The sequence below is a fragment of the Schistocerca gregaria genome, chromosome 2 (genome assembly GCF_023897955.1).
Source record: "Schistocerca gregaria isolate iqSchGreg1 chromosome 2, iqSchGreg1.2, whole genome shotgun sequence".
In the NCBI taxonomy this organism is placed as follows: Eukaryota; Metazoa; Arthropoda; class Insecta; order Orthoptera; family Acrididae; genus Schistocerca; species Schistocerca gregaria.
The window spans coordinates 123,050,554-123,066,242 of NC_064921.1; the positions used below are offsets into that span (position 1 = coordinate 123,050,554).

Consider the following 15,689-nt stretch of genomic DNA (forward strand, 5'->3'; position numbering starts at 1 on the left):
TGGCAGGAAAGCAGCCGGCTTGATCTCTCCTGCCGATTCAAATGGCGCCCTTCTTCGGTCGCACCTGAAACGTTTTCGGTGTCTCTCTTTTTATAATCATTCTCTCCGAACACTTGTCTCAAACGCTGCAGGTGGACGTCGTCAGAAATAATTTTTGCTTTGTATACTAACGTATTCAAGACCGCTTTCGTGTGCATAGGATGATCAAAGCTATTGGCGTTCAAGTACAGATCAGTGTGCAATGATTTCCTGTACACTGAATAACCAAGCCGGCCTCATACCTACTGCTCAACTAAAGGATTGTAGGTAGGCTGTTTAGGATTTTATGTTGGTAACGCCACGTAGCGCTCTGTATGAAAATCACTGACTGTGATGTGCAGTCTGTGGCTATTTGGCATTGTTGTAATATTCGCTGTTGTAGTGTTAGGCAGTGGGATGCGAGCACCGCGTAGCGTTGTGCAGTTGGAGGTGAGCCGCCAGCAGTGGTGGATGTGGCGAGAGAGATACCAGAGTTTTGAGAGGGGACGATCTGGACGTGTGTCCGTCATAAAAAGGAAATTTGAAAGGCTACATGTCATGAACTGATATATATATATATATATATATATATATATATATATATATATATATATATATATATATATAATGACTTTTAACACTATTAAGGTAAATACATTGTTTGTTCTCTATCAAAATCTTTCATTTGCTAACTATGCCTATCAGTAGTTAGTGCCTTCCGCAGTTAGTATCTTTTATTTAGCTGTCAGTACTGGCGCTCGTTGTATTGCAGTAGTTCGAGTAACGAAGAGTTTTGTGAGATGAGTGATTCATGAAACGTATAGGTTATTGTTAGTCAGGGCCATTCTTTTGTAGGGATTATTGAAAGTCATATTACGTTGCGCTAAAAATATTGTGTGTCAGTTTATTGATGATCAGAATAAGTAAAGAGAGAAATGTCTGAGTACGTTCAGTTTTACTCAGCTGTCTCTGCATCAAATAACGTAGAAGTTTATCAGCACAATAATTTATAATTTTTCTAAGGGGACGTTTCAACATGGTAGATAGCTTGTCATTCTTTTCCATCTCGATGGGAAAACTAATGTTGGGATGGACACCTTTCATCTGATCAACGAACTGCTGTAGTTCATTTTTACCGTCAAGCAATATTAGGAAGGTGTCATCAGCGTACCTTAGGAACCAAGATGGCCGCAAAGCAGAAGAGTTCAGAGTCTTCTCCTCAAAGTGGTCCATGAAGAAATTTGAGACTGCCAGAGACAGTGGTGATACCATCGCTATGCCATCCGTCATTCCATAATATTAGTCGCGATACATGATGCACATTTCCTTAGAAAAGGAAGGAAAAACTTGATAATTCCAGGTGATGATCCATAACATCCAGCATGTCTTGTACTGGCACCCTAGTAAAAAGTGACACATAGTCCAGACTCACCACTACGCCAAAGAACTTGCCCCCCCCCCCCCTCCTTCTAACAGCCGTGTTCGGCAAGTCTCTAGAGGAACGGAAGGCTCCAAATGATTGGAAAAGAGCACAGGTAGTCCCAGTCTTCATGAAGGGTCGTCGAGCAGATGGGCAAAACTATAGACCTATATCTCTGACGTCGATCTGTTGTAGAATTGTAGACCATGTTATTTGCTGGCGCATCATGTCGTTTTTGGGAACCCAGAATCTACTCTGTAGGAATCAACATGGATTCCGAAAATAGCTTTATTTTTTCATGAGACCCAGAAAATATTAGATACAGGCTCCCAGGTAGATGCTATTCTCCTTGACTTCCGGAAGGCGTTCGATACACTTCCGCACTGTCGCCTGATAAACAAAGTAAGAGCCTACGGAATATGAGACCAGCTGTGTGGCTGGATTGAAGAGTTTTTAGCAAACAGAACACAGCATGTTATCAATTGAGAGACGTCTACAGACGTTAAAGTAACCTCTGGCGTGCCACAGGGGAGTGTTATGGGACCATTACCTTTCACAATATATGTAAATGACCTAGTAGATAGTGTCGGAAGTTCCATGCGGCTTTTCGCGAATGATGCTGTAGTATACAGAGAAGTTGCAGCATTAGAAAATTGTAGCAAAATGCAGGAAGATCTGCAGCGGATAGGCACTTGGTGCAAGGAGTGGCAACTGACCCTTAACATAGACAAATGTAATGTATTGCTAATACATAGAAAGAAGGATCCTTTGTTGTATGATTATATGATAGCGGAACAAACACGAGTAGCAGTTACTTCTGTAGAATATCTGGGAGTATGCGTGCGGAACGATTTGAAGTGGAATGATCATATAAAATTAATTGTTGGTAAGGCGGGTACCAGGCTGAGATTCGTTGGGAGAGAAAATGTAGTCCATCAACAAAGGAAGTGTCTTACAAAACACTCGTTCGACCTATAATTGAGTATTGCTCATCAGTGTGGGATCCGCACCAGATCGGGTTGACGGAGGAGATAGAGAAGATCCAAAGAAGAGCAGCGCGTTTCGTCCCAGGGTTATTTGGTAACCGTGATAGCGTTACTCAGATGTTTAGCAAACTCAAGTGGCAGACTCTGCAAGAGAGGCGCTCTGCATCGCGGTGTAGCTTGCTGTTCAGGTTTCGAGAGGGTGCGTTTCTGGGTGAGGTATCGAATATATTGTTTCCCCCTACTTATACCTCCCTAGGAGATCACGAATGTAAAATTAGAGAGATTCGAGCACGCACGGAGGCTTTCAGACAGTCGTTCTTCCCGCGAACCATACGCGACTGGAATAGAAAAGGGAGGTAAAGTGCCCTCCGCCACACACCGTTGGGTGGCTTGCGGAGTATAAATGTAGATGTAGACGTTGTTTCGGCCTACTTCCATTTTCTTGAGTTTTTCAACATATGTCTGCGAGTTCACAATATGTTGTTCACAATATATCTGCTTAAAAAATCTGGAAGATTTTATTCACACGTGACGTCCCAAACGACTCCTAGTGCACTTACAAATAAGTTACAATACGCACACAGTTGTCCACTAACATCAGCCAGTGGTGCTGATGGATCCACATACTGCGTACTGAAGGAAAAGACGCGCCGAAATTCGTAGCAAAGACTACTTTAGAAGTGTTCTGATGGATAAGCACGGTAAGCGCCATAAAATCCATAAATCGAAGGCTGCCACTCAAGATGCTCGTCCACAGTACGCTGGATGGCTTTGCTGAATGTAGATTCATGAAAGTGACTGCACTGCACGGCATTCTCGTTGTTGTATATTTTCACTCTTCATGGGTGGTCGTCTACACACATGGCAGTCTAGTCTACTCGACGCATTTGAAAACTCAGTTCGTTGTATTGAATTCTGGGGTGACACCATTCATAGTCGGTTAGTAATTCTTTCAAGTCATCAAATAGCGGATTTTCAAAAATTACCACTACGTTGATCTCGTGATCTCATTACAAGCCTACAGTGGTGCAATTGTTGTCTCTTCCATTCAGATTGTACGTTGCAGGAGGGAATAACACCACATTCATAGGTGCACAATGCAATGTAAGCAATTCAGAGAGTAATGCAGACGTGCGGTGGTAGTGGAATCTTCAAATCTGGAGGGGTGGCCGAGCGGTTCTAGGCGCTACAGTTTGGAACCGCGAGACCGCTACGCAGATTCGAACCATGCCTCGGGCATGGAATTATGTGATGTCCTTAGGTTAGTTAGGTTTAAGTAGTTTTCAGTTCTGGGGGACTGATGACCTCAGATGTTAAGTCCCATAGTGCTCAGAGCCATTTGAACCATTTTTGAACCACGGGTTGTAACACATCTGAAATGTAACGTCCACTATTCAAAGTCCCGTCATTGCGAACAATAGGTGACCGAGACGTGTAACCAATGGCATCCTATACCATCATGGCGGGTGATACGCCAGTATGGCGATGACGAATAGACGCTTCCAATATGCGTTCACCGCGATGTCGCCAAACACGGATGCCACCCTCGTTGTTGTTGTTGTCTTCAGTCCTGAGACTGGTTTGATGCAGCTCTCCATGCTACTCTATCCTGTGCAAGCTGCTTCATCTCCCAGTACCTACTGCAACCTACATCCTTCTGAATCTGCTTAGTGTACTCATCTCTCGGTCTTCCTCTACGATTTTTACCCTCCACGCTGCCCTCCAATGCTAAATTTGTGATCCCTTGATGCCTCAAAACATGTCCTACCAACCTATCCCTTCTTCTAGTCAAGTTGTGCCACAAACTTCTCTTCTCCCCAATCCTATTCAATACCTCCTCATTAGTTACGTGATCTATCCACCTTATCTTCAGTACTCTTCTGTAGCACCACATTTCGAAAGCTTCTATTCTCTTCTTGTCCAAACTAGTAATCGTCCATGTTTCACTTCCATACATGGCCACACTCCAAACAAATACTTTCAGAAACGACTTCCTGATACATAAATCTATATTCGATGTTAACAAATTTCTCTTCTTCAGAAACGCTTTCCTTGCTATTGCCAGCCTACATTTTATATCCTCTCTACTTCGACCATCATCAGTTATTTTACTTCCTAAATAGCAAAACTCCTTTACTACTTTAAGTGTCTCATTTCCTAATCTAATTCCCTCAGCATCACCCGATTTAATTTGACTACATTCCATTATACTCGTTTTGCTTTTGTTGATGTTCATCTCATATCCTCCTTTCAAGACGCTATCCATTCCGTTCAACTGCTCTTCCAAGTCCTTTGCCGTCTCTGACAGAATTACAATGTCATCGGCGAACCTCAAAGTTTTTACTTCGTCTCCATGAATTTTAATACCTACTCCAAATTTTTCTTTTGTTTCCTTTACTGCTTGCTCAATATACAGATTGAATAACATCGGGGAGAGGCTACAACCCTGTCTCACTCCTTTCCCAACCACTGCTTCCCTTTCATGCCCCTCGACTCTTATTACTGCCATCTGGTTTCTGTACAAATTATAAATAGCCTTTCGCTCCCTGTATTTTACCACTGCCACCTTTAGAATTTGAAAAAGAGTATTCCTGTCAACATTGTCAAAAGCTTTCTCTAAGTCTACAAATGCTAGAAACGTAGGTTTGCCTTTTCTTAATCTTTCTTCTAAGATAAGTCGTAAGGTCAGTATTGCCTCACGTGTTCCAACATTTCGACGGAATCCAAACTGATCCTCCCCGAGGTCTGCATCTACCAGTTTTTCCATTCGTCTGTAAAGAATTCGCGTTAGTATTTTGCAGCCTTGGCTTATTAAACTGATAGTTCGGTAATTTTCACATCTGTCAACACCTGCTTTCTTTGGGATTGGAATTATTATATTCTTCTTGAAGTCTGAGGGTATTTCGCCTGTCTCATACATCTTGCTCACCAGATGGTAGAGTTTTGTCATGACTGGCTCTCCCAAGGCCGTCAGTAGTTCTAATGGAATGTTGTCTACTCCGGGGGCCTTGTTTCGACTCAGGTCTTTCAGTGCTCTGTCAAACTCTTCACGCAGTATCGTATCTCCCATTTCGTCTTCATCTACATTCTCTTTTATTTCCATAATATTGTCCTCAAGTACATCGCCCTTGTGTAAACCTTCTATATACTCCTTCCACCTTTCTGCCTTCCCTTCTTTGCTTAGAACTGGGCTGCCATCTGAGCTCTTGATATTCATACACGTGGTTCTCTTCTCTGCAAAGGTCTCTTTAATTTTCCTGTAGGCAGTATCTATCTTACCCCTAATGAGATAAGCTTCTACATCCTTACATTTGTCCTCTAGCCATCCCTGTTTAGCCATTTTGCACTTCCTGTCGATCTCATTTTTGAGACGTTTGTATTCCTTTTTGCCTGCTTCATTTACTGCATTTTTATATTTTCTCCTTTCATCAATTAAATTCAATATTTCTTCTGTTACCCAAGGATTTCTAGCAGCCCTCGTCTTTTTACCTACTCGATCCTCTGCTGCCTTCACTACTACATCCCTCAGAGCTACCCATTCTTCTTCTACTGTCTTTCTTTCCCCTATTCCTTTCAATTGTTCCCTTATGCTCTCTCTGAAACTCTGTACAACCTCTGGTTCTTTCAGTTTATCCAGGTCCCATCTCCTTAATTTCTCACATTTTTGCAGTTTCTTCAGTTTTAATCTACAGGTCATAACCAATAGATTGTGGTCAGAGTCCACATCTGCCCCTGGAAATGTCTTACAACTTAAAACCTGGTTCCTAAATCTCTGTCTTACCATTATATAATCTATCTGATACCTTTTAGTATCTCCAGGGTTCTTCCACGTATACAACCTTCTTTCATGATTCTTAAACCAAGTGTTAGCTATGATTAATTTGTGCTCTGTGCAAAATTCTACTAGGCGGATTCCTCTTTCATTTCTTAGCCCCAATCCATATTCACCTACTATGTTTCCTTCTCTCCCTTTTCCTACACTCGAATTCCAGTCACCCATTACTATTAAATTTTCGTCTCCCTTCACTATCTGAATAATTTCTTTTATTTCATCGTACATTTCTTCAATTTCTTCATCATCTGCAGAGCTAGTTAGCATATAAACTTGTACTACTGTAGTAGGTGTGGGCTTCGTATCTATCTTGGCCACAATAATGCGTTCACTATGCTGTTTGTAGTAGCTTACCCGCATTCCTATTTTCCTATTCATTATTAAACTTACTCCTGCATTACCCCTATTTGATTTTGTGTTTATAACCCTGTAGTCACCTGACCAGAAGTCTTGTTCCTCCTGCCACCGAACTTCACTAATTCCCACTATATCTAACTTTAACCTATCCATTTCCCTTTTTAAATTTTCTAACCTACCTGCCCGATTAAGGGATCTGACATTCCACGCTCCGATCCGTAGAACACCAGTTTTCTTTCTCCTGATAACAACATCCTCCTGAGTAGTCCCCACCCGGAGATCCGAATGGGGGACTATTTTACCTCCGGAATATTTTACCCAAGAGGATGCCATCATCATTTAATCATACAGTAAAGCTGCATGTCCTCGGGAAAAATTACGGCTGTAGTTTCCCCTTGCTTTCAGCCGTTCGCAGTACCAGCACAGCAAGGCCGTTTTGGTTAATGTTGCAAGGCCAGATCAGTCAATCATCCAGACTGTTGCCCCTGCAACTACTGAAAAGGCTGCTGCCCCTCTTCAGGAACCACACGTTTGTCTGGCCTCTCAACAGATACCCCTCCGTTGTGGTTGCACCTACGGTACGGCCATCTGTATCGCTGAGGCACGCAAGCCTCCCCACCAACGGCAAGGTCCATGGTTCATGGGGGGAGGATGCCACCCTCATGATGCTGTAAATGGAACCTGGATTCATCCGAAAAAAATGACGTTTTGCCATTCGTGCACCCAGACTCGCCACTGAGTACACAATCGCAGGCGCTCCTGTCTGTGATGCGGCGTCGAGGGTAACCGCAGCCATGATCTCCGAGCCGATAATCCATGCTGCTGCAAACGTCGTCGAACTGTTCGTGCAGGGATCGAGACGTGGCTGCACGATCCGTTACAGCGATGTCATCTCGACTGCTAGTGTCACGAGGCCGTTGGGATCCAGCACGGCGTTCCGTATTACCCTCCTGAAACCAGCGATTCCATATTCTGCTAACAGTCAATGGATCTCGACCAACGCGAGCAACAATGTCGCGATACGATAAACCGCAGACGCGATAGGCTACAATCTGACCTTTATCAAAGTCGGAAACGTGATGGTATGCATTTCTCCACCTTACACGAGGCATCACAACAACGTTTCACCGGGCAAAGCCAGTCAACTGCTGTTTGTGCATGAGAAATCGGTTGGAAACTTTCCTCATGTCAGCACGTTGTAGGTGTCGCCACCGGCGCCAACCTTGTGTGAATGCTTTGAAAAGCTAATCATTTGCGTACCACAGCATCTTATTTCTGTTGGTTAAATTTCGCGTCTGTACCACGTCATCTTTGCGGTGTAGCAATTTTAATGGCCAGTAGTGTAATTGTAAACATTGGGTAGGGTCAATACTTTCAATGACTTACTTTCAAATGACTGTTCTTTTTTTTCAGCATGAGTTGAATGTTACCATCTTGGATTTTAAACTTAGTGGCCATCTTGGACGTTTACAAGTGTTCGTCTTGGATTTTATAATTAGCACAAGTGACCAACTTCCATTACGATGTCAAACAGCACCACTATAGGGTCAGAACGATTTGAGAACTTATGAGCAGGAAAATGAAGACCTACATAAGAAAGTTGAAACCTTACCACCCACAATAATCAACTGCAATCGAGCTCAGGAGAAGTCAAGATCGTGTTAAGTCCCCCTTTCCCCCGCCCCACCTCCTGCGCGGTCCGTCAGGAGATTTAATAACATCATTTTTTCCGAAAAAACGATGGCGATGTGACTGTGGTCTTTAGAGATATCCTTCAGTTTCAGCAATTAGTTGACAAGGAACAACAACTTCATTTAAATTACTTAAAGCGTTTATTAATGATTCTGTCAACAGTTGCGGTATTTATTAGACGACTAATTTCGAACCTTACAGGTTCATTTTCAAGCCTGGCCTATTGAGGCTCACTGACATTGCCTGATCTTAATAATAAACATTGAGTGGCAACACACGCTCCATAAATGTTTGGAGGATGAATGCCACAATCGACACATGCATATTACCAAGTCAAAATCAACAGGCATTCATTCAGATTTCTAGAGAAATCGATGTATTAGTCAAGCGAAGTGAGAACCACTGATGTCTGATATTAGACTCGTTCACTGGATCTCGATAGTAAAATGGAATGCAAATTAGGCAGAGCTACACAAGGAACTATTTTGGTCTTAAGTTATTGCCTATCATTATGTGGGAAGGATATGTGAATTGAACAAGTTTTGATACCAGTTTTTAATACGGTTATTGGAAACAGAATACTGTATTATAGACATCCAACATAAGACCTCGAGTCGTAAAGGAAAGTAGGAAGTATTTAGCGTTCCACCGTCACTTAGGTCATTTTACACTACTCGTAGAGTTGGAGAGGGAGATTAGAGGAAGCGACCACAACCTCTTTACAAAACTATCCTGGTAGTCGTCTGAAGTGAATTAATGAACCAACAGAAAACCTAAACCAGGACTGTGTAATATGTATTTGAACTACGCTATTCCCGAATAGTAGTTCAGTATCTGAAAAACTACGCCGCCACACCCGCCTGGAATGCGGCACTCAACACTCACCAACGTACTGCTGTGAGCTGAGTAAGTAACTGAGAAAATACCTTTCAGTTTAAAGTAAATTACGCAAGAAACGTGCTAAAGCTTACCTTCTTTCTGTCCTGTTTCGCAATCAGAGGCGACCTTAATCCACTCGTGACACTCTTCGCATATGAACTCTTTGACGTTCATCGCTTTCAGTGTTGGGAAGTTCTGAGTATCATTCTCATCGCAAGACAAATAGCGAAACACCTGAGGGCTTCCATCATTAAGTATAACATACGTGTAACTACAAAATAAGAAAAGTATATTTAGTAACAAAGATACCATGAAACACTGGAGCAACAGTTACGAAAAATTAGATCGTCAAATCATTGTACACTAAATAGAATACTTACCTTTCCCCTGCCAAAATTTGGTTCCCCAGAGCTGAATTTTCGGTACTGCCAAAACTGCAGTGTGTACAGCTGTATGTCTCATTTGCCAGAAGTGAAGCAGCCTGTACAGGAAGAAATTCTATAAGTGACAATTTTATGTGGCGAAACACACAGCGTAGCTCGATGCGAAATGATAGGGTTTTGTTACAACTAACGGGGGATACTGAACGCAAATAGAGAAGGGTAGCACAAATGGCCACAGATATATTTGATCCTTGAGAGCGTGTCACAGAGATGCTGAAGAAACTGAACTGGCAGTCTCTTGAAGATGTACGTAAACTATCCCGAAAGTGTCAAGAACCGGCTTTTAATGAAAATTCTTGGAATATACTGCAACTTCCTAAGTGTACCTCCCCTAGTGACAATGAAGACAAGATAAGATTAATTACAGCAAGTGCAGAAGCGAGTAAACAGTCTCTTCCCGAACCCCATAAGTGAACAGAATCGGAAAAAAACCTTCTGATACAATGGGACGTACCCTCTGCCATACACTTCACAGTGGTTTGCAGAGTATAAATGTAGATGTACATGTAGCCGAGGCCCTGCATGTCTAATATTTTGTTTTTGGCCATGCATGTGGCTACACATCTGAGTGCGTTTAAAGTCTCGATTGTTAGACTGCATAGACGGGCAGGTTCTGATATTTGCTTAATGGTTTCGCTAAATTTTATTGGATTATATCCGTCACATTGTGCTTGACAAGAATGGCATGCCTGACGCGAAGTGAACAATGAGAACTATTTGGTTCAGTGTGTCAGGTCACGGCGTCTCACCAAGCAACAGGTCACACGTAATACCCGAGTGATGTAATGCTACCCTAACCAGACTACTTCCACAGTACATAATGTTGTGTAAAAAACAAAGTTATTTACACACAAAAAGTACACAAAAGACCTGGAAACGGTACTGAGGTGCTCGTGGGAACATCACTTATATGTCAAATGTAGTTTAAATGCTGTTTATGCGGCGAAATGGCAAGATGCGCATAGAAAATATTATGGGGAAGGCTAACCAAAGACTGCGGTCTATTGGCAGGACACGTAGAAAATGTAACAGATCTACTAAGGAGACTGCCTACACTACCCTTGACGCCCTCTTTTTAGAACACCGCTGCGCAGTGTGGGATCCTAACCAGATAGGACTGACGAAGTACATCGAAAAAGTTCAAAGATTGGCAGCGCGTTTTGTATTACCGCGAAACAGGGAAGAGAGTGTCATTGAAATGTTTCAGGATTTGCGATGGACATCATTAAAACAAAGGCGTTTTTCGTTGCGGATGAATCTTCTCACGAAATTCCAATCACCAACTTTCTCTTCCGAATGCGAAAATATTTCGTTGACGCCGACCTACATAGGAAGAAGCGATCACCATGATAAGGGAAAACAGAGCACGCACGGAAAGATACACTCCTGGAAATTGAAATAAGAACACCGGTCTTGGAACTTCTGAGGCCAAGTCTGACTGCAGTGGCGGCTTAGCACACGATCCTCACCGAAAGACGTGCGCAAGAGGCCACTCTCTTGTGCAGTAATATGGATGGAGCGCCATGTTGCATAAAAGTCTTACTTTCCACCAGGTGCTGCAAGTCGTCGCTTGCTTTGATCATAAAAATACGTCTGATTGATGCTAACTTTTATTATTTTTACGTTCGGAAAAGTGTTATCTTCTCAATAACCTTCAAATCATAAGCTACACCATATATATATATATATATATATATATATATATATATATATATATATATATACTCCTGGAAATTGAAATAAGAACACCGTGAATTCATTGTCCCAGGGCCATGCCATTTCCACCTAGCGCCTCAGTTGGACCAGCGTTCGTGCTGGACGTGCAGACCGCGTGAGACGACGCTTCATCCAGTCCCAAACATGCTCAATGGGGGACAGATCCGGAGATCTTGCTGGCCAGGGTACTTGACTTACATCTTCTAGAGCACGTTGGGTGGCACGGGATACATGCAGACGTGCATTGTCCTGTTGGAACAGCAAGTTCCCTTGCCGGTCTAGGAATGGTAGAACGATGGGTTCGATGACGGTTTGGATGTACCGTGCACTATTCAGTGTCCCCTCGACGATCACCAGAGGTGTACGGCCTGTGTAGGAGATCGCTCCCCACACCATGATGCCGGGTGTTGGCCCTGTGTGCCTCGGTCGTATGCAGTCCTGATTGTGGCGCTCACCTGCACGGCGCCAAACACGCATACGACCATCATTGGCACCAAGGCAGAAGCGACTCTCATCGCTGAAGACGACACGTCTCCATTCGTCCCTCCATTCACGCCTGTCGCGACACCACTGGAGGCTGGCTGCACGATGTTGGGGCGTGAGCGGAAGACGGCCTAACGGTGTGCGGGACCGTAGCCCAGCTTCATGGAGACGGTTGCGAATGGTCCTCGCCGATACCCCAGGAGCAACAGTGTCCCTAATTTGCTGGGAAGTGGCGGTGCGGTCCCCTACGGCACTGCGTAGGATCCTACGGTCTTGGCGTGCATCCGTGCGTCGCTGCGGTCCGGTCCCAGGTCGACGGGCACGTGCACCTTCCGCCGACCACCGGCGACAACATCGATGTACTGTGGAGACCTCACGCCCCACGTGTTGAGCAACTCGGCGGCACGTCCACCCGGCCTCCCGCATGCCCACTATACGCCCTCGCTCAAAGTCCGTCAACTGCACATACGGTTCACGTCCACGCTGTCGCGGCATGCTACCAGTGTTAAAGACTGCGATGGAGCTCCGTATGCCACGGCAAACTGGCTGACACTGACGGCGGCGGTGCACAAATGCTGCGCAGCTAGCGCCATTCGACGGCCAACACCGCGGTTCCTGGTGCGTCCGCTGTGCCGTGCGTGTGATCATTGCTTGTACAGCCCTCTCGCAGTGTCCGGAGCAAGTATGGTGGGTCTGACACACCGGTGTCAATGTGTTCTTTTTTCCATTTCCAGGAATGTATAATGTTCGTTCTTTCCGCGCGGTATACGAGACTCGAATGATAGAGAATTGTGAAGGTGGTTCGACGAACCCTCTGACAGGCACTGAAATGTGATTTGCAGAGTATCCATGTAGATGAACATACCATGCTTCTTACAATTATTTCAATAATACCATCCGACTATTAGACTGATATTAAGAATAAATGGCACGATCAAAAAGTGGTGACACTGTAATCAAAGGGGCAGTTCGTTTGTGATAAATATTAACTCCTCCTCCGTTTTATCGTTATGCTGTTCACTCAAAAATAAAAAATAAAAAAAGGCAACAGCAAAGGTATGCTTTTGCTTGATTTATAAATTGCTCGACATTAATCTCGCAGTCCCTAATGCAGCGAACAACGGCACTTTATGATCAAAACTATCCGAACACCCTTACGTAATGCTGAACTGACCCGCCGTATAACACGAGGTGGGGAGTATTTTGATGCCAGTACAGAAGCGTAACTCTGAACGCGGATCAGTCATTGGATGTCACTTACGCAACAAGTCCATCAGAGACTCTTCAGTCCTTCAATACCTGCTCCAAGGCGACTGCTGGTGACATGAATGCGAAGTGTACACGTGAAGGCACATGCGCAGCTAAACAGGACCAGGCATAATATGAAGAGACGGGCAGGGACCGTCGACCATTAAGGATGGTGGTAGTAAAAAAAGTCATATGAAATCAGCGGAAGGAATAACTCGTGAGTTACAAAGTGCTACCAGCGGTCCGATTAGTACAATGACGATGCATGGGAAGTTAAAAAGAATGGGATACAATGGTCGAGCAGCATAAGCCAACATTTCTACTGTCAGCGCTAAGCGACGCGCGAGGTGGTCTAAAAAACAATGCCGCTGGACAGTGGTTGGGTTAGAAACGTGTGATTTGGAGTGTTGTATCACGCTATACCCTGTGGCAAACCGATGGAAGGGTTTGGGTTTGGCGAATGCCTGGAGAATGTTACCTGCCGCCCTGTGCTATGTCAGCAGCGGAGCACAGAGCAGCAGCTGTTGCGGTAAGGGGGCTTTTTCGTGGTTAGAGTGTAGTCTCATAGTTGCGCTTAAGAGAACGCTAAATGCGGAAGGATATGAACACATTTTAAGCATTGTATACCTGCGTACAGCAGAGGCATAATTAGGATACGATGTTTATATCAGCATCACAATGTACCTTGTCATAAGGCGACATGTGCGAGGCAATGGTTTGTCGGCACTAACATTCCTCAAATGAACTGGCCTGTACAGAGACCCCATCTGAACCTAATGGAATACTTTGGGAATGTGTTAGAACGTCGACTTCGCTCCAGACCCACATCACTACCTTCTCTGGTTTTGGGTCTTGAGGAAGGCTGTGCTGCCGTTACTCCACAGGTATTCAGATACCTCACTGAATGCGTCCCCAGCAGAATTCAGGGTGTCACAGTGGTGAATGGTGGACACACCGAATATCAGTGTCCACTATTAGCTGTTCGGATATCTTAGATCATTTAGTGTATGTCGAAACAGTGCAGTCATGGGGGCCTGGCGCAAATACAGAAAGTGTCCACCCCCCATTCCCACAGGATTACCCTAAGGCCATACCATTCTCAGCTGACGGCCGCTGTGGGCGAGTGGTTCTAGGCGCTTCAGTGCGGAACTGTGCTACTGCTATGGTCACAGGTTCGAATCCTGCATCGGACATGGATGTGTGTGTGTTTCTGATTTATGTATACTTGAAACAGCTGTCATTACATGTAACAAATGCTGCACACTAGTTCTAAGTTCTAGGGGACTGGTCACCTCAGATATTAAGTCCCATAGTGCTCAGAGCCATTTTAACCATTCTCAGCTCAACAAATCGTCTTTAACAGCTAGCCGCCCCACTCCCTCTCCCTTCAAAACCACAACCCCCCCCCCCCCCAGACACACACACACACACACACACACTACACTACACCATTACTCGAACTTACTATTCCCACTTGAATAAAAATGTTAATTCAAAAAAATATTTTTGTATAATATAGATTGTCGAAGCGAAATAAATATAATCTAAACAATGTGTTTCTGATTTATGCATACTTGAAACAGCTCTCATTACATGTAAAAAATGCTGCACACTGCCCAAGTTACATTTTAATAACCTACAAAACCAGACTGTTTCTTATGAGAATCTATATTTAACTAGTAAGACAATCTTCTTACATTCAGAGTCATCATCATTTTCTTTGGGCCTTTGTCCCACTTCAAGATACTATGGATGTGGCGATATTAGTAGCAGAGGGTGGCCAGATGCTCTTCCTGTCAGCACCCTGTAACCCCCACCACCCCCCACCCCCACCCCCACGCTGAAATAGTGTACCCCAGCTGTCTGCGTCTAGTGTAAGCCATGAAACAGTGTGAACGTTTCCAAATGTCTGCGAGTCGTGTAACTGAGGCAAGACGTGAAGACCAGCCCAGTATTCACCTAGGTAGGTGTGGAAAACCGCCTAAAACCCACGTCCAGGCTGGCCGGCACACCAGCCCTGTCGTTAGTCTGCTGGGCGGATTCGATCCAGGGCTGCACGCCTACTCGATTCCAGGAAGCAGCGAATTAGCGCCCTCGGCTAACCTGGCGGGTTTCTTACTTTCAGAATAGAAAATATTATTAAAAATTAATTTGCTGATATACTGAATAATGAAACAATATATAATACTAAATTCAAAATTAACAGCCTCAGTTGCGGAGTTACCTAGATTTACCTAGGTTTCAATTGGGATAACCCAACCTTCTTCAGAATTACACTTACTAATGTTTGTCCATAATGGACATTGTCAAACTAAAAATACAATTTGTCCATTATGGACAAACATTAGTAAGTGTAATTCTGAAGAAGGTCGGGTTATCCCGATTGAAACCTAGGTAAATCTAGGTAACTCCGCAACTGAGGCTGTTAATTTTGAATTTAGTATTTTTATACAGTTGCTGACAGGGCCGCGAAATGCTGAAAGTATTGAATATCTAATACTATATTGCAAGATTAAACAAGAACGCATTGATAATTTCAGATAAGTGCATTTACTTAAATATCCACGAAAAATATCAACTGCTAATGAAATATTGTGCTTCGTGATGTAAATTCT

The 15,689-nt window shown here is 43.9% G+C and overlaps 1 protein-coding gene across 1 annotated transcript in view; it reads right to left on the reverse strand.

Annotated features, from left to right (window-relative positions):
• LOC126336487 (uncharacterized) overlaps nt 1-15,689 on the reverse strand; it is a 237,498-nt gene that overhangs the window by 161,241 nt on the left and 60,568 nt on the right. Inside the window, exons 3-4 of the mRNA XM_050000230.1 lie at nt 9,565-9,665; nt 9,277-9,455 (exon numbers count right to left, since the gene is read on the reverse strand). Coding sequence (XP_049856187.1) covers nt 9,277-9,455; nt 9,565-9,665 — 280 coding nt within the window. The remainder of the gene's footprint in view (nt 1-9,276; nt 9,456-9,564; nt 9,666-15,689) is intronic.